The following is a 21,828-nucleotide window of genomic DNA, read 5'->3' as shown; positions in this document are numbered from 1 at the left end:
TGACAGGAATGTCTTCTGTACTAATGAGATGGCTCTTGTTGGGCTCCTGGATGGCTTCAGAATGGGGACTGGTCACCAGAAAGATCAAGTGATATTTAGAAGCTTGGAACTTTCAGTCCTACCCCCATCCTCTGGGAAAGAGAAAGGGGCTGGAGATTGTCAATGACTGATCATGTTTACATGATAAAGCGTCCATAAAAATCCTAAATGTATAGGGTTTGTAGACTTCTGGGTTGGGGAAGGTATCCACGTGCTGGGAGGGCTGTGCACCCCGATCCGTGAGAACAGAAGCTCCTGCACTCGGGACCCTTCCAGAACTTGCCCTACGTATCTCTTCATCTGGCGGTTTATCATCCGTATCCTTTAAAATATCCTTTATTATATAATAAACTGGTAAACATTAAGTAAGTGTTTCCCTGAGTTTTGTGAGATGTTCTAGAAATGATCAAATCCAAGGAGGGGGGTCATGGGAACCTCTGATTTGCAGTTAAGTTGGATAGAAGTTGTGGTTAACCTGGGGATTTCCTATTTGAAGCTGATGTCTGAAGTGGGGCAGTCTTGTGGGGCTGAGCCCGGAACTGGCGCGATCTGAAGCCATCTTCAGGCAGATACTGTCAGAATTGAACTGAGCTGTGGGCATCCCGCTGGTGTCACAGAGAACCGCTTCGTGTAGGGAAAAAACTCACATCTTGTGTCAGAAGTGTTGTGAGTGTTGTCGTAGTGTGCAACTAGAGGGGACACAGGAGTACTGTTCCTGGACACCCTCATGGGGTGACTAGACCACGAAGAGAAAGGCTGAGGGAGGGCTCAGCAGAGGCACCGCCTCCCCTTCCTCCCCCACCCGTGTCCCCGCCCAAGTGCAGACGGGCGCATGGGAAGTGCTGTTCAGACCACGGTGCGTCTTCACTGCAGGGCTTCTGTCCCCTGTGATGCGTCCTTCCCCCAAGACAGCCTGTCTTACCCAGGCCTTCTGAGAGCGCAGTTGGCCGGGCTTTCTTGTGAGGCTGTGACTGATTTAGTAAAGCACTGCCTTTTGTTTGCTTTCCCTCCTTCCCTTCCTCACTACCTTCACTTTTGCTACTTTGGGGTTTTACCTCCCAGAAAAGGCATTTGAAGCCAAACTTTGCCTTGGGTTCTTTTTCAGGAAACCTGACAATTATTGCAATTGCCTTTTTACTGGTCTCCTTGCTTCTGCTCTATCACCTCTAGTTTATTTTCAACACAGTGGTCAGCGTGATCCTTCAGAAATATTTCACAGAAGTCACTCCTCTGATTAAAACTTCTGAGAGGTGTCTCATTTCATTCAGTAAAAGCCTGAGTCCTTAACCCACAGGCCTCCTTGATCTGGAGCCAGCCCCATTCTCTTTGCCCACATCCCCTGCGCCTCTCCCCGCTCACTCCATTCCAGGCTTGCCCGCCGGCTGAGTTAGTCTGAGCTGCTCTAACAGAGTACCAGAGACGGGGTGGTTCATAAACAACAGAAATTAATTTCTCACAGTTCTGAAGGCTGGGAAGTTCAAGATCTTGGTGGCAGCATGGTTGAAGTCTGGTGAGGGCCCTCTTCCAGGTTGTGAAGTGCCGCCTTCTCATCATGTCCTCACTTGGCGGGGAGCAGAGGGGAAGCAAGCTCTTTCATGACTTTTTAAGGGCACTAATCCTGTTCATGAGGGCTCCACCCTCATTCACCTACTCCTAATTCTAATGACCTCCCAAAGGCCCCACCTCCTAATACCATCACATTGGGAGGTAAAGTTTCAACATATGGATTTTCAGGGGACATAAACATTCAGTCCCTAATAACAGTCTCTTTGCTGTTTCTCCTACAATACAAGCATGCTCCCATCTCTGGACCTTTGCAGTATCTCTTCTTTCTGTTCTAGAAAGTTCTCTCATATCTGCCAGACCTGCTCCCTCGTTTTCTTCAGGTTGCTGCTAGTGAGACATTCTCTAACCAACATATATAAAAATTGAACCAGTTCCTTCTCCCACACTGTCTGGCTTAACTCTGCTTAATTTTTTCCCATAGTACTTTTCATTGTTAGGCATATTATATACTTACATACTTATTTATTTGTTGTTTGCCCCCGCACTAGAATATAAGTTCCATAATAGGATAGATTTTGTCTAGAACATCACTTATGCATATTTGTTGAATGAATGAATAAATGAACAAGGGTCATGTTTGCTGTGAAATATGTATAGCTTGAAGTAGACACCATTATACTGTGACAAGCTTAAGCTTAGTTATTAAGTCTGAATCATAAAGATCTCTCTCTCTTTTTTTTTTTTTTTGGATGAGCTAAGTCAGCATTTCCCAAAGTTGGTCCATGGATAGTGTTTTGAGGGATAATAGGTGTTATGCAGGACACAGAACAAATGTATATATGTGTGTGTGTGTGTGTGTGTGTGTGTGTGTGTGTGTGTGTTTGTGTGTTGGAGAGTGGCCAAACAAGTAGAATCATGAAAGGTTTTTGTATGCATGATTATATGTGAAATTTTAATAGATAATAGAGATTTTTTTCTGTACCACATGATAAAACATTTCTCAAAATAATCACGTCTATTGAGAATAAGTTGGTTTTAACTCAATGTAGAATTTTAATTGTGTGCTAATAATGAGATATGGTGAAAATAATGAAGTTCAAGTGTTTTATTTTTATCCTTTTATTCCTGTCAAGAAATGTTACCTCTTTGTATGGAAAGTTGACAGGAGATATTACCTCTTTGTATGCAAAGTTGAAAGGAAGAGTATTAAAGGAAAGTTGAAAGGAAGAGGTTGATTTGTATGACAGCAAATCTATAAGTGGTTACAGCATGATTATTATCATAAAGGTATATGAGTTTAACGTTACATGTAGAATTTGGTATTTGTTGGTGTCTAGAGCCTTCTTAGGATTTCTGTTGGCTTTTTGCTTTGCCCTTGGAAAATTATCAGGAATATTTCTAAAACGTGCTCTTCAGAAATAGTGCCAATCAGCTTTCATCCTGCCTAAAAGCTAAAAAAAAAAAAAAAAAATACATCTCAGTTTTGGAAAATAGGTAGATTGTATGTTGAGATTAAAAAAATACTATAAATACCATTAGTTTACCTGGATCAATAGTTGCTTTTACTTTTATCCACTAGTTCTTTTCATTCTGGGACTTTTAATCACCACAAACCTAGCAAAATCCCTTGGACTAAAGTAAAACAGCTCTATTAGAGAGTTAATCATAATAATTCTTCAGCATCTATTAGTGATTTTTGTTCAAACTTAGTAGCGAATTTAATAATCCCTTTGTACTCAGTGAATGAGACTTAATTTAAGCAACAAATGCCAGAGCCTTTTAGCACATACACGACCCTCATAGACTATGGCATGTTCCTTAATTATAGGTGAATTTCGGTCCAAAAAGAATCCATAATTCAAAGGCTTTACAGTTACACAATTCTAGTTAGAAGTACTTTGAACTTTAATAGATCAAATAAGAGATACTAAATAAGTAATTTTACCTTATTTAAATTTTTTTCCTGAAATCCCTGAGATTCAGATGGTAATAAAGTTCCAGAGTAATTTCTCTGTTTCTTCAGAAGGCATTTTATTTTTGTGGCCTCATTTTACTTTTGTGATTGTTATTTGCTGAGTTGATTGTTAAAAAGAAAAAAATGTTTGTTGATTTTTGCTTACTACTGATCATTTCTCTCTGCTATACTCTCCATCCAATGAGATTTCCTTCAGTTAATTTTGAACTGTCAGAATGTTGGTGACCATGCTTGAGGGGAAAAGATATGAATCTATAATTTTACAGATTTTTTTGTGGGTTGACATTTCAGTATTTGGCTAGGGAAACATACTTAAAATCCAGAGGTCTGTTTCTAATACGAGATTCTTTTGCATTTCTCCCATGATTGTAACATCAAAGGGCTTGTGATTTCATTATTTAAAATAAAAACAAAACCAAAACCCAAACATATATACATATGCCCTTAAAGACATATTTGTCATAAGTTCTTCAATGCAATATATTCATTTTTCCCCCAAAAGTTATAGTACTCCAAAGAGGATATGACCTTATATTTTAGTTCTCATGAAGGATCTTCATATTCCTCAACTACTGTATTTTGAACAGCAAAGTAATAAAATGCTGCTTGGATAAGTTACATTCGCCTGAAAAAACTTAATACCAGTTTAGGATGCTTGTTGAGGGCACTTGATGGAATTGACGAAAAATCATACAGCTGAATTTAGAGATAATTTTTGGGAGGATGACCTTACCATTACAGGTATTAGATATCACTGTAAACAAACCTTCTAGAAATTACATTACAAAGCAATACAGTACAGGGTTATTTTGTGGAGATCACAAATAGCCAATGGGTATTTGTGGCTGGCATAAAATTTCCAGTGACATCATCATGCATGAATTCAAAAAATGCTAGATCTTAAGTAACTCTGAACAAAAGTTGATGTGCTTTTGAAAACTGTGTTAGATAACTTGAAAAGTGGCTTTATGGATGGTAAAGACCATGATTTCAAAGATGCATATAGAATAAAATTGTTTCATGAAATTTGAGTGGAAAAAGTAATATTTCTAAATGCACATAATAAGACTGTTATTTGAAATATGTTTATATAATGAAATTAATAAATTATATAATATGAAGTCATTTCCTTTCATCGTCTATATAATGGAAATGGCTGTACATCTAATTTTGGGTATTCTCATGTGGAAAATGGGCAACTGGCTTTTATGCTGGTTGTCATATATTCGGGCACATACGTACAGTATGTGTGTGTGTGTGATGTGGACGAGTGTGGACACAGAAATAGGTCGGGGAGGGTGCACATTGTCCTGCTCTCAGCATGAGCTCCGGGAGTGGGGTGGGGATGGTGGCCTTGCTGTCCTACGCGCACCAAGAACATTCCTGTTGCGGTGCGGTTGCACTTGCTGCTCCCTTGCCTGGGAGGCTGCTCCCCACACAGACACACGCTAGTCCTTCGTGTTTACTCTAGCGGCATCTTCTCAGGGCTTCCCTGGCCAGTAGCCGAAACCGCACCCTCTGCCCTGCCTCCCCGTAGCCCTTTCTGTTTGATTTTTACCCTCAGCACTAATTATTGCCCATTGTACTATCTGTTTTACTTGTTTATGCTTTTAATTGCCTCTCCTTCTAAAACGTAAGCTCTATAAGATTGGGATGTTCTGTGTCAGAGTTTTGTTTTGTGTGTGTAAGGATTTGTTTGTTTTGTTCTATTTTGTTCACTGTTGTATCCCTGGCATCAAGAATAGTGCTTGCACAGAGCAGATGCTCAATTAATATTTGTTGAATGAGTGAATAAGTTACAGGGTATGAGCATTTTAAAGATTGATGATATTGTCAAGTTCCTTTTTAAAAGGACATACCAGTTAAATCTCATAGTGTTTGTGTGACCATAGATATGCCAATATAGTATTTAAGACTATAGAATTTACTAGGTGAAATTGTTATTTTAATTTTTTGATTACTAGTGAAGTTGAATATTTTAAAAATATCATTTTGGGGGACTTCCCTGATGGTCTGGTGGTTAAGACTCTGGGCTCCCAATGGAGGGGGCACGGGTTCGACCCCTGGTCGGGGAACTAAGATCCCACGTGCCGCATGGTGTGGCCCCCCCAAAAAAATCATTTTTACGTTTAGTGCTCTTTTTATTTTTAACTGTATCTATAATACCTTTGTTAAAAATTGGGAAATACTGAAAACATACTCATTTATTCATTCAGGACACATAAGTATTGACTGGTTTCTGTGTCGGTTACCGTGCTGTGTGATGGGGATACATATAGACATGCCGTATTCGTTCCTCCAGAGATTATAGTCTGCGCAAGTACTGATGCTACACAAATGAAGAAGAAAATTTAAAAATAAAAATCATATGTGATGTTCATGCAGGGATAAACCCTGCTGAGGATTTAGATGATAGGTTTTCAATCTGCATTCTGCATGTGTCCATGAACATTAAATTATAGCTTTCTTTTTTTCACTTAGAATATCTTGAATTTTTCCTTGCCATTAAATGTATTTTTGTAAACTTGGTTTTTAATGGTTGTGTGACCTTCCATTTTATGGAATTTCCACAATTAGGTTGCTTGTAATTTTCACTATTATAAATAAAATAACATTTATACTTCATGTGAATCTTTTCTCTACATCTCTGTTATTGCCTTATATATTAGTTTTCTGTTGCTGCTATAACAATTTACCATAAACTTAGTGGCTTAAAGCAACACAAATATATTATCTTATAGTGCTGGAGGTTAGATGGCTTAAAATCAAGGTGTCGCCAGGGCTGGTTCCTTCTGGAGGCCATAGGAGAGAATCTGTTTCCTGGCCTTCTCCAGTGTCTTTAGGTCACCTACAGGTGGCTTATGACCCCTTCCTGCATCTTCAAAGCCAGAAGTGTAGCATCTTCGAATCTTTCTCTCTGACCTCTGCTTCCCTCATCACATCTCCTTCTCTGACTCTAACCCTCCTCCATCCTTCTTGTGATTACATCGGGCGTATCATCTTAAGCCAGGATAATCTCCTCTTTTTAATAAGATCCTTAGTCATATCTGCAAAGTCCCCATTGCCATGTAAGGAAACATTTCACAGGCTTCAGGGATTAGGATGTGGACATCTTTGAGGGGTCATTATTCTGCCTGCCGTATCTTAGGATATGTGCCCAAAGATAAAATTGGTAAGTCCAAAGCAATTTTTAACACTTTAGATACATACTGTCAAACTACTCCTAAAACACTGAATCCTCAATTGATGTTCATATCTGTAGTGAGAATTCCTATCGCACCTGGTTTTTCTTAGCATTTGATATTCTTACTGTTGATAATAATAATAGCAAATGTTTATTGAGTGATTACTATATGGCCAGCACAAAAGTAAGAGCTTCATAGGTATCAATTAATTTAATCCTCAGAAGACTATGACGTAGGTACTTTATTATCTCTGTTTTACAGGTAAAGACACTGAGGCATAAGGAGGTCAAGGAACTTGTCCAAGTCACACGGTTGGAAATGGTGGAGCTAAAATTCAAACACAGGCAGAGAAAGAGCTAACTAGTTAGATATCCATATTCTAAATCGTTCTTTCTCGGGACAAGTGAACAGAGACACACATGTGTGCACACACACACACTTTGAATAAAAGATCTCTGTAGGGTGTGCCTGTGACAGCCTTGATTAAAAAAAAACAATGATAGCTAATATTTGTCGACTACTATGTGGCTTAGTGGAAAAAGGTTTGCATATACTAGCCAGGAGGAGTATGGAGGAGGAAAATGAGGACTGAAGTAATTGAAGTGCATTTTCCTTTGAGGTCTTAGGACCAGCCTGTACTTTCTGGGCTAGTGCAGAATTGTAAAACTTAATTCTTCATTTAGAAGTGCCTATAGCAGAAATTCAGGATAGGGTTTAAAACTTCATAAAGTTTATAATGATGAAAAATACAGTATAAGCTTTCAAGGAGGGTTTACTATAAAGCAAAGAGGAGCTCAATGGCAGGAGAGAAGTTTCGAGTTTAATCTCAGGAATCTTTATGATTGGTAACATAATTATATTTTTACAAGTCTTTTTTTTTCATTCACAACTAACTAGGTACAGGGTACTGATGCTTATATCACTTGTCATTTTTTCATTGACTTTGTCAGAATGACTATGTCAGAAATTGTCATCTTTTAAATTAGGAGAAAGCATCACCAAAAACGTTTCAACATTTTATAGTGATGAACCATTCACAGATGTTCATTTACTCACAGCAAATTTATGTAAAATAGTCTTTGTTGTTTAAACCTGTAGTAGGCTGGATTACATGTGTTTATTTAGATAAATGTGTTTTTAAACATGGTTGTGCCCTTATTTAAGAGCTTAAGGTGAAGGTCTTAAATGTCATAAGAAAAATGGAGAAGACAGATTTCTATCCCTTGAATTCTATTAGGTATTTAAATAGGTAGCTTTCGACTCATTATATTTTGGGCCATATGCTAATTCTTGTGGATCTCGAAAAAACTGTGTCAGTGTAGTTTAATTCTTATTGTTTTTTATTCTTTTGACTATTGTGTTGGTGGGATAAAATAATGCATTGAGTTACAACTGTTTGCTGGCACACACCTCTACCATCAAGATACAGCTCCTGTCAACATTTGCTTTTTTTCTTAATGTGCATACATACACGTATACTTTATACATGCTTCACTTAGTATGATAATCTCTGTGTCCATCCATGTTGCTGCAAATGGCATTATTTTGTTCTTTTTTATGGCTGAGTAGTATTCCATTGTATATATGTATCACATCTTCTTTATCCAGTCACCTGTCGATGGACATTTAGGTTGTTTCCATATCTTGGCTGTTCTGAATAGTGCTTCTCTGAACATATGGGTGCATGTATCTTTTTAAATTATAGTTTCATCTAGATACATGTCCAGGAGGGGGATTGCTGGATCACATGGCAACTCTATTTTTAGTTTTTTGAGGACCCTCCATACTGTTTTCCATAGTGGCTGCACCAACTTACATTCCCATCAACATTGTAGGAGGGTTCCCTTTTCTCCACTCCCTCTCCAGCATTTATTATTTGTAGACTTTTTAATGATGGCCATTCTGACTGGTGTGAGGTGGTACCTCATTGTAGTTTTGATGTGCATTTCTCTAATAATTAGTGATGTTGAGCATCTTTTCATGTGCCTGTTGGCCATCTGTATGTCTTCTTTAGAGAAATGTCTATTTAGTTCTGCCCATCTTTGATTGGGTTTTTTTTTTCGTCGTTGTTGAGCTGTATGAGCTGTTTGTGTATTTTGGAAATTAAGCCTTTGTCAGTCGCATCATTTGCACATATTTTCTCCCATTCTGTAGGTTGTCTTAGGTTCATTTTGTTTATGGTTTACTTTGCTGTACAAAAGCTTGTAAGTTTCATTAGGTCCCATTTGTATATTTTTGCTTTTATTTCTGTTGCCTTGGGAGACTGACCTAAGAAAACATTGATATGATTTATGTCAGAGAATGTTTTCCCTATGTTCTCTTCTAGGAGTTTTATGGTGTCATGTCTTAACATTTAAGCCTTTAAGCCATTTTGAGTTTATTTTTGTGTATCATGTGAAGGTGTGTTCTAACTTTATTGATTTACATGAGGCTGTCCAACTTTCCCAATACTGTTTATTGAAGAGACTTCCCCATTGTATTATATTCTTGACTCCTTTGTCGAAGATTAATTGTCCATATGTGTGTGGGTTTATTTCTGGACTCTCTATTCTGTTCCATTGATCCATATGTCTGTTTTTGTGCCAGTACCATGCCATTTTGATTACCGTAGCTTTATAGTATTGTCTGAAGTCTGGGAGGGTTATACCTCTTGCTTTGTTCTTTTTCTTCAGGATTGCTTTGGCAATTCTGGTTCCATATAAATTTTAGGGTTGTTTGTTCTAGTTATGTGAAAAATGTCATGGGTAATTTGATAGGGATTGCATTAAATCTGTAGGTTGCTTTGGGTAGTATGGCCATTTCAACAATATGAATTCTTCCAATCCAAGAGCATGGATTATCTTTCCATTTCTTTGAATCATCTTCAGTCTCCTTTATTAATGTTTTATAGTTTTCAGCATATAAGTCTTTCACCTCCTTGGTCAGGTTTATTCCTAAGTTTTTTGTTTTTGTTTCTTTTTTGGTGTGTGTGTGTGTGATTTAAAAAAGGACTGTTTTTCTACGTTCCCTTTCTGATATTTCATTGTTAATGTAAAGAAATGTAACCGATTTTGTGATTTTCGAAATGCAAGAATCTTTAAAAAGAAACAAGTAATATACTTTGGTAATTATTTTAATTTCAGAATCCTTGCATGTCTGTTTTTGCTTAATATTATTATTCTTAATTAAACTATCACTTTGAATGAAAAGAAATAGACATTAGATGTATTCAACTGATCTTCCATTTCACAACTAGATGTCAGTGTTAACATATCTGATTAGATGTTTCAGATGTGATTATAATGAGGTAATTCAAGAATTACTCACCTATATGAGATACAGTTCACAAAAAAACAATAAAGAAGGAAAAGAAGAAAAAAAAGCTACTTATTTCAAAGTAGGCCAGTTAATTTTATATTTACATTTAAAAATATTGATTTTCTTCTCCACCTTAGCTATCCATGAACAATTAAACTGTTTGATTTATTTGGTTAGGAAAGACAGGTAGAGTGTGAACTTGTACCTTTTTACTACTACCAACCAGATGTTCTCCCCTTCAACTTTTCCAGAAAGTGTGATCAGAAAAAGAAGGAAAATAACCATTATTCAAATATGGTGTGTGTGTGTGTGTGTGTGTGTGTGTGTGTGTGTGTATGTGTGTGTGTCTTTCTTGCCCACTTTAATAAGAAACATATTTAAAAGCAGGAATTACGCATGTATTTTCAGTGACATTTCTTTTTTTTTTTTTTTTTGGTATTTTCTCTATCCCTTTTATTATTTTTTTAAAAAATTTATTTTATTTTTTATACAGCAGGTTCTTATTAGTTATCTATTTTATGCATATTAGTGTATACATGTCAATCCAAATCTCCCAATTCATCACCCCCCTACCACCACCACTTTTCCCCCTTGGTGTCCATATGTTTGTTCTCTAAATCTGTCTCTATTTCTGCCCTGCAAACCAGTTCATCTGTACCATTTTTCTAGATTACACATATATGTGTTAATATATGATATTTGTTTTTCTCTTTCTGAGTTCACTCTGTATGACAGTCTCTAGGTCCATCCATGTCTCTACAAATGATCCAATTTCGTTCCTTTTTATGGCTGAGTAATATTGCATTGTATCTATGTACCACATCTTCTTTATCCATTTGTCTGTCGATGGGCATGTAGGTTGCTTCCATGACCTGGCTATTGTAAATAGTGCTGTAGTGAACATTGGGGTGCATGTGTCTTTTTGAATTATGGTTTTCTCTGGGTATACACCCAGTAGTGGGATTGCTGGGTCATATGGTAGTTCTATTTTTAGTTTTTTAAGGAACCTCCATACTGTTCTCCATAGTGGCTGTATCAATTTCCATTCCCACCAGCAGTGCAAGAGGGTTCCCTTTTCTCCACAACTTCTCCAGCATTTGTTGTTTGTAGATTTTCTGATGATGCCCATTCTAACTGGTGTGAGGTGATACCTCATTGTAGTTTTGATTTTCATTTCTCTAATAATTAGTGATGTTGAGCAGCTTTTCATGTGCCTCTTGGCCATCTGTATGTCTTCTTTGGAGAAATGTCTATTTAGGTCTTCTGCCCATTTTTTGATTGGGTTGTTTGTTTTTTTAATATTGAGCTGCATGAACTGTTTATATATTTTGGAGGTTAATCCTTTGTCCATTGATTCGTTTGCGAATATTTTTTCCCATTCTGAGGTTGTCTTTTCATCTTGTTTATGGTTTCCTTTGCTGTACAAAAGCTTTTAAGTTTCATTAGGTCCCATTTGTTTATTTTTCTTTTATTTCCATTGCTCTAGGAGGTGGGTCAAAAGAGATCTTGCTGTGATTTATGTCAAAGAGTGTTCTTCCTATGTTTTCCTCTAAGAGTTTGATAGTGTCTGGCCTTACATTTAGGTCTTTAATCCATTTTGAGCTTATTTTTGTGTACAGTGTTAGGGAGTGTTCTAATTTCATTCTTTGACATGTAGCTGTCCAGTTTTCCCAGCACCACTTATTGAAGAGACTGTCTTTTCTCCATTGTGTATCTTTGCCTCCTTTGTCATAGATTAGTTGACCATAGGTGCATGGGTTTATCTCTGGGCTTTCTATCCGGTTCCATTTGATCTGTATTTCTGTTTTTGTGCCAGTACTATACTGTCTTGATTACTGTAGCTTTGTAGTATAGTCTGAAGTCAGGGAGTCTGAGTCCTCCAGCTCCGTTTTTTTTCCTTAAGATAGCTTTGGCTATTCAGGGTCTTTTGTGTCTCCATACAAATTTTAAGATTTTTTTGTTCCAGTTCTGTAAAAAATGCCATTGGTAATTTGATAGAGATTGCATTGAATCTGTAGATTGCTTTGGGTAGTAGAGTCATTTGCACAATATTGATTTTTCCAATCCAAGAACATGGTATATCTCTCCATCTGTTTATATTATCTTTGATTTCTTTCATCACTGTCTTACAGTGTCCTGCGTACAGGTCTTTTACCTCCTTAGGTAAGTTTATTCCTAGGTAATTTATTCTTTTTGTTGCAATGGTGAATGGGATTGTTTCCTTAATTTCCCTTTCTGATCTTTCATTGTTAGTATATAGGAATGCAAGAGATTTCTGTGCTTTAATTTTGTATCCTGCAACTTTACCAAATTCATTGATTAGCTTTAGTAGTTTTCTGGTAGCATCCTTAGGATTCCCTATGTATAGTATCATGTCATCTGCAAACAGTGACAGTTTTACTTTTTCTTTTCCAGTTTAGATTCCTTTTATTTCTTTTTCTTCTCTGATTGCTGTGGCTAGGACTTCCAAAACTATGTTGAATAATAGTGGCGAGAGTGGACATCCTTGTCTTGTTCCTAATCTTAGAGGAAATGCTTTCAGTTTTTCACCATTGAGAATGATGTTTGCTGTGGGTTTGTCATATATGGCCTTTATTATGTTGAGGTAGGTTCCCTCTATGCCCACTTTCTGGAGAGTTTTTATCATAAATGGGTGTTGAATTTTGTCAAAAGCTTTTTCTGCATCTATTGAGATGATCGTATGGTTTTTATTCTTCAATTTGTTAATATGGTGTGTCACATTGATTGATTTGCATATATGGAAGAATCCTTGCCTTCCTGGGATAAACCCCACTTGATCATGGTGTATGATCCTTTTAATGTGTTGTTGGATTCTGTTTGCTAGTATTTTGTTGAGGATTTTTGCATCTATATTCATCAGTGATATTGGTCTGTAATTTTCTTTTTTGTGTAGTATCTTTGTCTGGTTTTGGTATCAGGGTGATGGTGGCCTCATAAGATGAGTTTGGGAGTGTTCCTTCCTCTGTAGTTTTTTGGAAGAGTTTGAGAAGGATGGGTGTTAGCTCTTCTCTAAATGTTTGATAGAATTCACCTGTGAAGCCATCTGTTCCTGGACTTTTGTTTGTTGGAAGATTTTTAATCACAGTTTCAATGTCATTACTTGTGATTGACCTGTTCATATTTTCTGTTTCTTCCTCGTTCAGTCTTGGAAGGTTATACCTTTCTAGGAATTTGTCCATTTCTTCCAGGTTGTCCATTTTATTGGCATAGAGTTGCTTGTAGTAGTCTCTTAATGATGTTTTGTATTTCTGCGGTGTCTGTTGTAACTTATCCTTTTTCATTTCTAATTTTATTGATTTGAGTGCTCTCCCTCTTTTTCTTGATCAGTCTGGCTAAAGGTTTATCAATTTTGTTTACCTTCTCAAAGAACCATCTTTTAGTTTTATTGATCTTTGCTATTGTTTTCTTTGTCTCTATTTCATTTATTTCTGTTCTTATTTTTTTTTAATATTTTTTTATAAGTATTGGTTGTTATTCTTTTTTTTTAAAATTAATTAATTATTTATTTATTTATATTTATTTTTTGGCTGTGTTGGGTCTTCGTTTCTATGTGAGGGCTTTCTCTAGTTGCGGCAAGCGGGGGCCACTCTTCATGTGTGTGGGCCTCTCACTATCGCGGCCTCTCTTGTTGCGGAGCACAGGCTCCAGATGCGCAGGCTCAGTAGTTGTGGCTCACGGGCCTAGTTGCTCCGTGGCATGTGGGATCCTCCCTGACCAGGGCTCGAACCCGTGTCCTCTGCATTGGCAGGCAGATTCTGAACCACTGCGCCACAGGGAAGCCCTCTATTCTGATCTTTATGATTTCTTTCCTTCTACTAACTTTGGGTTTTGTTTGTTCTTCTTTCTCTAGTTCCTTTAGGTGTAAGGTTAGATTTTTTTAATTTGAGATTTTTCTTGTTTACTGAGGTAGGATTGTATTGCTATAAACTTCCCTCGTAGAACTGCTTTTGCTGCATCCCATAGGTTTTGGATCATTGTGTTTTCGTTCTCATTTGTCTCTAGGTGTTTTTTTTTGGGATTTCCTCTTTGATTTCTTCAGTGATCTCTTGGTTATTTAGTAACATATTGTTTAGCCTCCACATGTTCGTATTTTTTATGGTTTTCCCCTGTAATTTATTTCTAATCTCATAGCATTGCCATCGGAAATGATGCATGATATGATTTCAATTTTCTTAAATTTACCAAGGCTTGATTTGTGACCCAAGATGTGCTCTATCCTGGAGAATGTTCCGTGTGCACTTGAGAAGAAAGTGTAATATGCTGTTTTTAGATTGAATGTCCTATAAATATCAATTAAATCTATTTGGTCTATTGTGTCATTTAAAGCTTGTGTTTCCTTATTAATTTTTTGTCTGGATGATCTGTCCATTGGTGTAAGTGCGGTGTAAGTCCTCCACTATCATTGTGTTACTGTTGATTTCCTCTTTTATAGCTATTAGCATTTGCCTTATGTATTGAGGCGCATCTATGTTGGGTGCATATATATTTATAATTGTTATATCTTCTTCTTGGATTGATCTCTTGATCATTATGTAGTGTCCTTCCTTGTCTCTTGTAACATTCTTTATTTTAAAGTCTATTTTATCTGATATGAGTATTGCTACTCCAGCTTTCTTTTGATTTCCATTTGCATGGAATATCTTTTTCCATCCCCTCACTTTCAGTCTGTATGTGTCCCTAGGTCTGAAGTGGGTCTCTTGTAGACAGCATATATACGGGTCTTGTTTTTGTATCCATTCAGCAAGCCTGTGTCTTTTGGTTGGAACATTTAATCCGTTCACATTTAAGGTAATTATCAATACATATGTTCCTATTACCATTTTATTAATGGTTTTGTGTTTGTTTTTGTGGGTCCTTTTCTTCCCTTGTGTTACCCACTTACAGAAGTTCCTTTAGCATTTGCTGTAAAGCTGGTTTGGTGGTGCTGAATTCTCTTAGCTTTTGCTTGTCTGTAAAGCTTTTGATTTCTCCGTCGAATCTGAATGAGATTCTTGCCAGGTAGAGTAATCTTGGTTATAGGTTCTTCCCTTCCATCACTTTAAATATATCGTGCCACTCCCTTCTGGCTTGTAGAGTTTCTGCTGAGAAATCAGCTGTTAACCTTATGGGGAGTTCCCCTGTATGTTATTTGTTGTTTCTCCTTTGCTGCTTTCAATAATTTTTCTTTATCTTTAATTTTTGCCACTTTGATTACTATGTGTCTCGGCGTGTTTCTCCTTGGGTTTATCCTGCCTGGGACTCTCTGCACTTCCTGGACTTGGGTGGCTATTTCCTTTCCCATGTTATGAAGTTTTCGACTATAATCTCTTCAAATATTTTCTCGGGTCCTTTTTCTCTCTCTTCTCCTTCTGGGACACCTATAATGCAAATGTTGGTGAGCTTAATGTTGTCCCAGAGGTCTCTTAGGCTGTCTTCAATTCTTTTCATTCTTTTTTCTTTATTCTGTTCTGTAGCAGTGAATTCCACCATTCTGTCTTCCAGGTCACTTACCCATTCTTCTGCCTTAGTTATTCTTTTTTTTAAACATTTATTTATTTTTGGGTATGTGGGTCTTCATTGCTGCATGTGGGCTTTCTCTAGTGGCAGCGAGTGGGGGCTACTCTTCGTTGTGGTGCACAGGCTTCTCATTGAGGTGGCTTCTCTTGTTGCAGAGTATTGGCTCTAGGCGCACGGGCTTCAGTAGTCGTGGCACATGGACTCAGTAGTTGTGGCTTGCAGGCTCTAGAGCGCAGGCTCAGTAATTGTGGTGCATGACCTTAGTTGCTCTGTGGCATGTTGGATCTTCCCGGACCAGGGCTCGAACCCGTGTCCCCTGCATTGGCAGGTGGATTCTTAACCACTGTGCCACCACCGAAGTCCCTGCCTCAATTATTCTGCTATTGATCCCTTCTAGTGTATTTTTCATTTCAGTTATTGTATTGTTCATCTCCGTTTGTTTGTTCTTTAATTCTTCGAGGTCTTTGTTAAACATTTCTTGCATTTTCTCCATCTTTGCCTCCATTCTTTTTCTGAGGTCCTGGATCATCTTCACTATCATTATTCTGAATTCATTTTCTGGAAGGTTGCCTATCTCCACTTCACTTAATTGTTTTTCTGGGGTGTTTTCTTGTTCCTTCATCTGGTACATAGTCCTCTGCCTTTTTATTTTGTCTGTCTTTCTGTGAATGTGGTTTTTGTTCCACATGCTGTAGGATTGTAGTTCTTCCTGGTTCTGTTGTCTACCCTCTGGTGGATGGGGCTATCTAAGAGGCTTGTGCCAGCTTCCTGACGGGAGGGACTGGTGGCGGTAGAGCGAGGTGTTGCTCTGGTGGGCAGAGCTCAGTAAAACTTTAATCTGCTTGTCTGCTGATGGGTGGGGCTGAGTTCCTTCCCTGTTGGTTGTTTGGCTGAGGTGACCCAGCACTGGAGCCTACAGGCCCTTTGGTGTGGCTGATGGTGGACTCGGGGAGGGCTCACACCAAGGAGTACTTCCCAGAACTTCTGCTGCCAGTGTCCTTGTCCCCGCGGTGAGCCACAGCCACCCCCGCCTCTACAGGAGACCCTCCAACACTAGCAGGTAGGTCTGGTTTAGTTTCCTATGGGGTCACTACTTCTTCCCCCTGTGTCCTGATGCACACACTACTTTTTGTGTGCCTTCCAAGAGTGGAATCTCTGTTTCCCCAATTCTCTCGAAGTCCTGCAGTCAAATCCCGCTACGCTTCAAAGTCTGATTCTCTGGGAATTCCTCCTCCCGTTGCTGGACCCCCAGGTTGGGAAGCCTGACGTGGGGCTCAGAACCTTCACTCCCGTGGGTGGACTTCTGTGGTATAAGTGTTCTCCAGTTTGTGAGTCGTCCACGCAGCAGTTATGGGATTTGATTTTATTGTGATTGCGCCCCTCCTACCGTCTCACTGCAGTTTCTCCTTTGTCTTTGGATGTGGGGTATCTTTTTTGTGAGTTCCAGTGTCTTCCTGTCAATGATTGTTCAGCTGTTAGTTGTGATTCCGGTGCTCTCGCAAGAGGGAGTGAGCGCCCGTACTTCTACTCCTCCATCTTGAACCAATCTTCATTTTACGTGACAGTTCTAACATTTCACCTAGAAGTCTCTCTTGACATAACTAAATCTACCATTTTTTAGTTTAGGTCTCATATAAATGGGAGTATGCTACCCCTTAACCTTTTCTTGTAGATCTAATCTGACAATCCTTTAAAATCATTTATGTTGCATTTCTCTAACTGGAATGTCTTAGTACCTATGCTTTTTGTTGATAAATATGCAGTCCAGAATAATAACTGAAATACCATGAATAAAATCCAGGGGAAGCAATAGATCAAAGTGCTGAAAACCCATCCTCTCCTTCTACTTCCCCAGAAGAGCCTATGGATCCCATTTCCCCAATTCTCTCTCCCCTTTGAGAATTACTACTCCTGGATCACTTAAGTGATGGAGCTCACTTAGGCAAAAATCTGTTGAATTATATTTGTTTGGTTATTTTTAGTTAAACATTTTCAAAATCTGTGTATGCAGCTTAACAAAGATTTTTGGAGGCCATAGATTTAAAGTGTACAGTAAGAAATATCAAAACAACTTGTCTTTGGAGCTTAATTTAAGATTTTGATAGAATTGAAAGGCTTGATTTTAAGAGTGTTATTTATAAGTTCAACTTTTTCCTTGGTTACACACTCATACCCCAAAACAGTCTGTTTTGAAAAGGCAGGTTGAATTAGTGTCAGTAAGGTCTTAGTATGTTTATTTTTCATCATGGAAATAACTTTATAGGTTATGCAGTAGATCCTTTTTTATAACAGTCTAAAATATGTGCAAACAGTGCACTTGTTTATTGACTTTAAAAATCTATTGTTTCCTGAGAAAGAATTTTCGGTTCATCAGTTCTTTCATCACCACATAAAACACTCATTTGGCAGTTGAGTTTTATTAGTTTTTATGTCTTCCAGGCACATAATACAAGAACATAAAATTAATTATTGATTATGGTACAGATTTGGCACATTACTGTGGATTTTCATTCAGCCTGAAAAAGGAGAAAAATCATATGAACTAACTCCAGGCAATCCCAGATTGCTATATATATAACAGGAAGACAAGCATCATGCTAATTACAACATATCTTATTTAGCAAAACAGTAGAATAGTTCAGTGAAGTTATTTAATTCTGAGCTCTCTTAAAATGATTAGTAGTTGTATAGTTCTTGACCTGGATTATAAGGTTTGTGATTTTGCAAATTGATCCTTATATACTAATTTTTGTTAGTTTGTCTAAAAACCTTGATTTATGTTTCAAGATCTCTCTGATGCCTTTGACAAAGATATAATTTAGAACTTAAATTGACTTTATACAAAGGCAAGTAAACTAGTTATTGAATTTAAACTCACTTAGAGGCAGCTGCCTATGATAGTACTAACTGGACCTTGAAGTTCCAGTGACCTGCATACAAGACAGCAGGGTACCTAGAAGATAACTGGTCCTAGCCCAGGGTCTTGAGCCTAGTAGTACACATGTAGTAAATATCTACTTAGACACATTTAAACCCTGTTTTCTCTCTGGCATTATCTTTTCCAGGCCTCAGTGTAGGGTTGTGATTGTTTTCTGAATGTGTGTGAGCTTCCCTCCTCGCCCCATCGTCTGTGATCTGGGTTTTATTTCCAGGTGCCTGCTGCATGAAGCCTAGCTCCTCACATCCTAATATTTTTCTCTTTCATTTTTTGATATTTGGGCTGCCTAATTTAACTATGAACAGAAATGGTTATTAAAGAAATAGCTATTTGGAGCTACTATGTAATTTTGTAACATTTTCTCTGATGATTTTCCTAAGACGTCTCAAATACTTTTATTTTAAAAACCACATTTTCTACTGATTTGGGACAGGGTTTACACATAATTGGGTTTGTATGTGTTTGGGGAAGAAGTGCAAAGAGGGTGATAATTGCAAAATATAACAGCAGCTATGTTTACATGGTTGAAATTTTGACTGCCATTTAAAGACTATGACAAAATTCTCTGAATCTGAAAGCATTATGAAAAAATGCCTTTCTTTAGCAGCAAGACAGACAGGCAGTGAAGGAAGACATGCCCTTGTACTTATTTCTCTTACTCTTCTCACCTTCTCTCTGTCAAAATTTTTAATTTTTAGTCTGAGAGCTTTTTACATTTGGACACCAATTAATTTTTCACCTCCTTTAAAAACTTACCTAAACTTTCAACAGGTGAATTTTGTGATATGTGAGTTGCATATCAATAAAGCTATTTAAAGAAAAAAGAAAAACAAATTTACCTGAAACTTACCAAAACTTACCTAAAAGCATTTTCAATGGTATTGGGAAGCAGCATTGTATTAATGTTAGAAGTTGAGGAAAAAATGGTAGTTAATTTATTTATAAATTTCCAAGCGATATGGCTTTTAAGAATATATAGTAAGTCCCCTACATATGAACCTTCAAGTTGCGAACTTTCAAAGATGTGAACGTGTGTTCTCATGTCCAATCACGTAAGTTAGTTCATGTGTCTGGCGTACATTGTCACATGCGTGCATCCTCTACAAGTGGTTCTGCTTATGTGTACTTTACTGTACAGTACTGTATAGAGTACAGTAGTACAGTATCTATTTCAAGCTGAGATGTCCTGAAGCAAGTGTAAAAGCAGTGGTGATGTAGCTGGTACTGCCAAGAAGCACCAAGTGACAACAATGGAAACTGTACTGTAAGATTAAAAATGTTTTCTTTATTTTTTGCATTTGTTTGTTTGTTATGTATTATTTGTGTGAAAAGTATTACAGTACAGTACCTATTACAGTACAGTACTATATAGCCGATTGTGTTAGTTGGGTACTTAGGCTAACTTTGCTGGACTTGCGAACAAATTGGACTTATGAACGCGCTCTCAGAACGGAACTCGTTCGTATGTAGGGGACTTACTGTACTTCACTTTTCTATTTTTGGTTTGTTTTAATTCAGGAAAACTTTCCATTCGACTCATAAATGTGTATCTTAATGGAGGAAGGAAAGCAAATATAAGAGATAATGACTAAAATATTTAAATCTTATTTTTAGCATGAGAATGCTGTTGAGAGAGACGAACCAGAGGTACATAAATATTCTACTTCGCGCCTAGCTCCTCCTGGCTTTGTTGTCCACTGACAACCTGAGATCTGGCCGGATAATTGAGGAAGTGAGGAAATGTACTACAAAATTCTGTTATTATTTTGGCTTCTCTCTATGATGAACAAATTGTTGTTAAGGACTTTACCTTTTCAGTTATTCCACTTATCATTACAGAAAGCTGTGTACCTGCACAAGTGGTGGCTGCCGTTGATGTAAACACTGTCGCTAACGAAGTATACAAGTATAATTTCCCTCACACACCGTTACTGGCCAAGACAATTGAAGTGAGTAACAGTATTGTTTTAATAAGTCTGTATATAGCAAGGAAAATGTAATTGAGGAATACCGTAAGATACCGATTTCTGGTGTCTTCATTTGAAGATAAGTCATATATAAATGAAAAAGTTTAGGAGAAGGGAATTAGATTAACATTTTTTATTCTGTCAGAAGACAGCATGTTATTTTTTGCCTTTTTTCCTTTTTTAAAATTTCTAGCTTTAGAGAAAGACAATCAATATTTTGGTCTCTGAGAGAAAGAATTGAAATGTAAGAATATGCTTGACTTCTAAATTCTTGGTTCTGTAATGATATTAAACTTTACTTAATTCTTTATTTTTAAGCATTACTCATGTGCAATATATATATAGCAGGAGTGAAAAAAAGAGAGTAAAAAAAGTGATTGGATATTACTTGTTGAATGCTTCTTGTTGAAGCCAGTCAAAGTTAAAGATACCGTTTTGCCTGTGATTAACTCAGCAGAAGTGTTTAACACTTTTGTTATTTTTAAAATAATATGAAATTGTGTTTTTCTCCCAATTTCACGTCATAAAAAATTTTACACACACATTTTTCATGAAGCCATAATTTACATACAATAAACTGCCCTCATTGTAAGTGTGTAGTTTGAATTTTGACCAATATATACTGTGTAACCACAATCGAGACTTAAAACATCTATCACCCTAAAATGTTCCTTAATGCCTTGTTTTACTCAGTCTCTGACCCCAACCCCAGGCAACTGTTGATCTGCTTTCAGTCATTACAGATTAAATTTTCCAGTTCTAGTCATACCCTAAATAGAATCATGAGTGTAATTTTTTTGAGTATGACTTCTCTTGTTTAGTGTAATGTTTTTTTGCATTTACCCACATTGTTGTTATCTATCTGTAGTTGGCTCTTCATTATTGTTCAGTGATATTCTGTACAGTGGAATATTTCATAGTACAAAATGTATATCCATTCACATGATGTTTGACATTTAGATTGTTTCCAGTTTTTGACTGTTATAAAAAAGTTGCTATGAATATTCATGTACAAGTTTTTATGTGGACTTTGTTTTTACTTCTTGTGGATATATACCTGGGAGTAGAATTGCTGTATCATATGGCAAATTTCTTTAATTTTATGAGAAAATGCCAACTGTTTTCCATAGTGTTCATACCATTTTACAGTCACACAATCAATGTTTAAGTGTTTCAGTTGTTTCACATCCCTACCAACAATTGCTGTTGTCAGTCTTTTAAATATTAGCCACTCTTGTGAGCATACAGTGGTATTGTGATTTTAATTTGCATTTCCCTGGTGACTAATAATGTTGAGTATTTTTTTCATGTACTTATTGTCCATTTCTATGTTTTTCGTGATGAAATTTCTTTCCCAGTTTTTATTTGGTATGTTTGTGCTATTATCATTTAGTTTTAAGAGTT

At 37.1% G+C, this 21,828-nt stretch overlaps 1 protein-coding gene across 9 annotated transcripts in view; it reads left to right on the top strand.

Annotated features, from left to right (window-relative positions):
• Nucleotides 1-21,828, top strand: part of TRDMT1 (tRNA aspartic acid methyltransferase 1) — a 72,668-nt gene that overhangs the window by 15,513 nt on the left and 35,327 nt on the right. For 7 of the 9 annotated variants that reach the window (XM_082385605.1, XM_082385606.1, XM_082385604.1 and 4 more), the window contains exon 2: nt 20,297-20,406. In XM_082385605.1, coding sequence (XP_082241731.1) covers nt 20,297-20,406 — 110 coding nt within the window. Of the gene's footprint in view, nt 1-20,071; nt 20,190-20,296; nt 20,407-21,828 lie in introns of those variants that run through there. The other 2 variants (XM_082385609.1, XM_082385611.1) reach the window with 2 other exon arrangements.

Source organism: Balaenoptera borealis (assembly GCF_965194805.1).
Source record: "Balaenoptera borealis genome assembly, chromosome: 3".
Classification (NCBI taxonomy): Eukaryota; Metazoa; Chordata; class Mammalia; order Artiodactyla; family Balaenopteridae; genus Balaenoptera; species Balaenoptera borealis.
The sequence above is the reverse complement of the archived record's forward strand: the minus strand, read 5'-3'. Positions and strand labels throughout refer to the sequence as shown.